This window comes from Aptenodytes forsteri, unplaced genomic scaffold (genome assembly GCF_000699145.1).
Source record: "Aptenodytes forsteri isolate BGI_AS27 unplaced genomic scaffold, ASM69914v1 Scaffold492, whole genome shotgun sequence".
NCBI lineage: Eukaryota > Metazoa > Chordata > Aves > Sphenisciformes > Spheniscidae > Aptenodytes > Aptenodytes forsteri.
Window position 1 is genome coordinate 775,098 of NW_008794172.1, and position 1,630 is coordinate 776,727.

Below are 1,630 nucleotides of genomic sequence, written 5' to 3' on the forward strand. Positions count from 1 at the left end.
GGGCAAGCAGGAGCGGGGACACCCCTCCCCAACCTCCCCACTGGGCCCCGCCACAGCCCCTTGGCACGGCAGTGTGCAGGCACCCAGCCCTGCATGCGTCCCTCCACGCGCACTGAGGTTGTGGGCGGGCGTCTCCCCATGCGTGGGCGGGCTGGGACTCCCTGGTCCTGGCCCCTGTGGCCGGGGGGATGCTCAGTCCGTGCCCCCGAGCCCCAGGCCAGGGTCAGCAGGACGCCGTGTCGCCACCTCCTTCCATCTCAGGAATGGGCTCCAGCGGGGCACGCAGCCGGGAGGGCTCTGGCGAGGCCGAGCCATTCCTGCCGATGCCACAGGACTGTCCCGCGTTGTGGATCTGCCATAGGTTGTCCAGCGCCTCTGCCTTGGCATGCTTGAGGAGGTCAGCCTGGCCCTGCGCGGGGAGAGGGCGTCAGGGGCTGGCCCCGGGGCTGTGCTATTCGGGCTGCCTGGACCCCCTGCACAGCATGGGCTGCCCACCGGCCACCGCCCACGAGGGGGGCTCGCTGGGTGCGGGCACTGCCTGGACCCCCTGAATGGGCCCGTGCCATCCCCAGCGCTCATGGAGCATCCCCCTGGGTGCAGGTCGGCGGGGTGGGGGTGGCAGGGTGGTGCTGGGAGGAGGCCGTGCAGCCCTTGCCCCTCACCTTCAGGACCGTGATGTTCCAGGCAAAGCTCTCCAGTGCCTTCTGCAGCTTGCGGCCCCGCAGCCCCTCCTTGGCCTCGATGCGGTGCAGCTCCTTGTGGAAGTCCATGCCTGCGCAGACCGGAGCATCGCTCAGTGGGTGCAGGGCTGTGTGCACGGGGACGGCCCACGCCTGCCATGGACAGGGACCGAGCCGGAGGGATGCCCTTCTCCCGGCACGTGGGTGCAGGCTGGGGGGGCTCCCCACTGCCCAGCAGCTGCAAGCCCCCTCTGTGCTGGGAACAATGGGCTGATGGAGCCCCCACCACGCCGGCACCATGCTCGGCCCCAGCCCTTGGCGGTTTTGGGCCCCAGAGGCTGTGGGGTCTGGAAGGGCACCGACTACCCCAGGCAGAGGCATGGCTCTTGCACACCGCAGCCCACCCGGGGGGCTCACAGCATGGCCGCCGGCCCCCCCCCGCCGGAGCGTGGGCCCCCGCGCTGTGCACCGCGTGACGTCCTCGTGAGCGGGTGCTATATTTACCCTTCCTGACGCAGCACCGGCTCCAGGCCCACACGAGGGCTCCCACGCAAGCCTGCTCGCCCACGCACTGTCAATCAGCACACCCCCAGCCCTGCACCCCCGCCCACAGCCGGCACCTCCCCGGACCCCGCAACACCCACCAGCCGGGCACAGGCCGGGCTGGCACCGCAGGGGCTTGTCCGCGGTGCAGCTGGGGCAAAAGCAGGGACAGGCAGCACCCCAGGCATGGGGGTGGGGGTTGCAGCCCCCAAACCACTGCCTGCCATCACCTCGAGGGGCTGGGCAGAGGCAGCAGCAGCAGACGCACACCCCAGAGCCCCTGCGTCCCACAACACTCCCCCCCAGCACAGCAGCGGGACTCCTGCAGCCAGAGTGGCACAGGAGGACACAGCCCAACCATGCCCCGCACCCCAGCCCCACAGCCTGCACCCCCCACACGTCTGGCG

At 71.1% G+C, this 1,630-nt stretch overlaps 1 protein-coding gene across 1 annotated transcript in view; it reads right to left on the reverse strand.

Annotated features, from left to right (window-relative positions):
- Positions 1 to 6: 6 nt before the first annotated feature.
- Positions 7 to 1,630, reverse strand: part of LOC103901811 (inactive phospholipase C-like protein 2) — a 6,208-nt gene continuing 4,584 nt past the window's right edge. Inside the window, exons 4-5 of the mRNA XM_009282760.2 lie at positions 663 to 772; positions 7 to 409 (exon numbers count right to left, since the gene is read on the reverse strand). Coding sequence (XP_009281035.1) covers positions 224 to 409; positions 663 to 772 — 296 coding nt within the window. The 3' untranslated portion in view covers positions 7 to 223. The remainder of the gene's footprint in view (positions 410 to 662; positions 773 to 1,630) is intronic.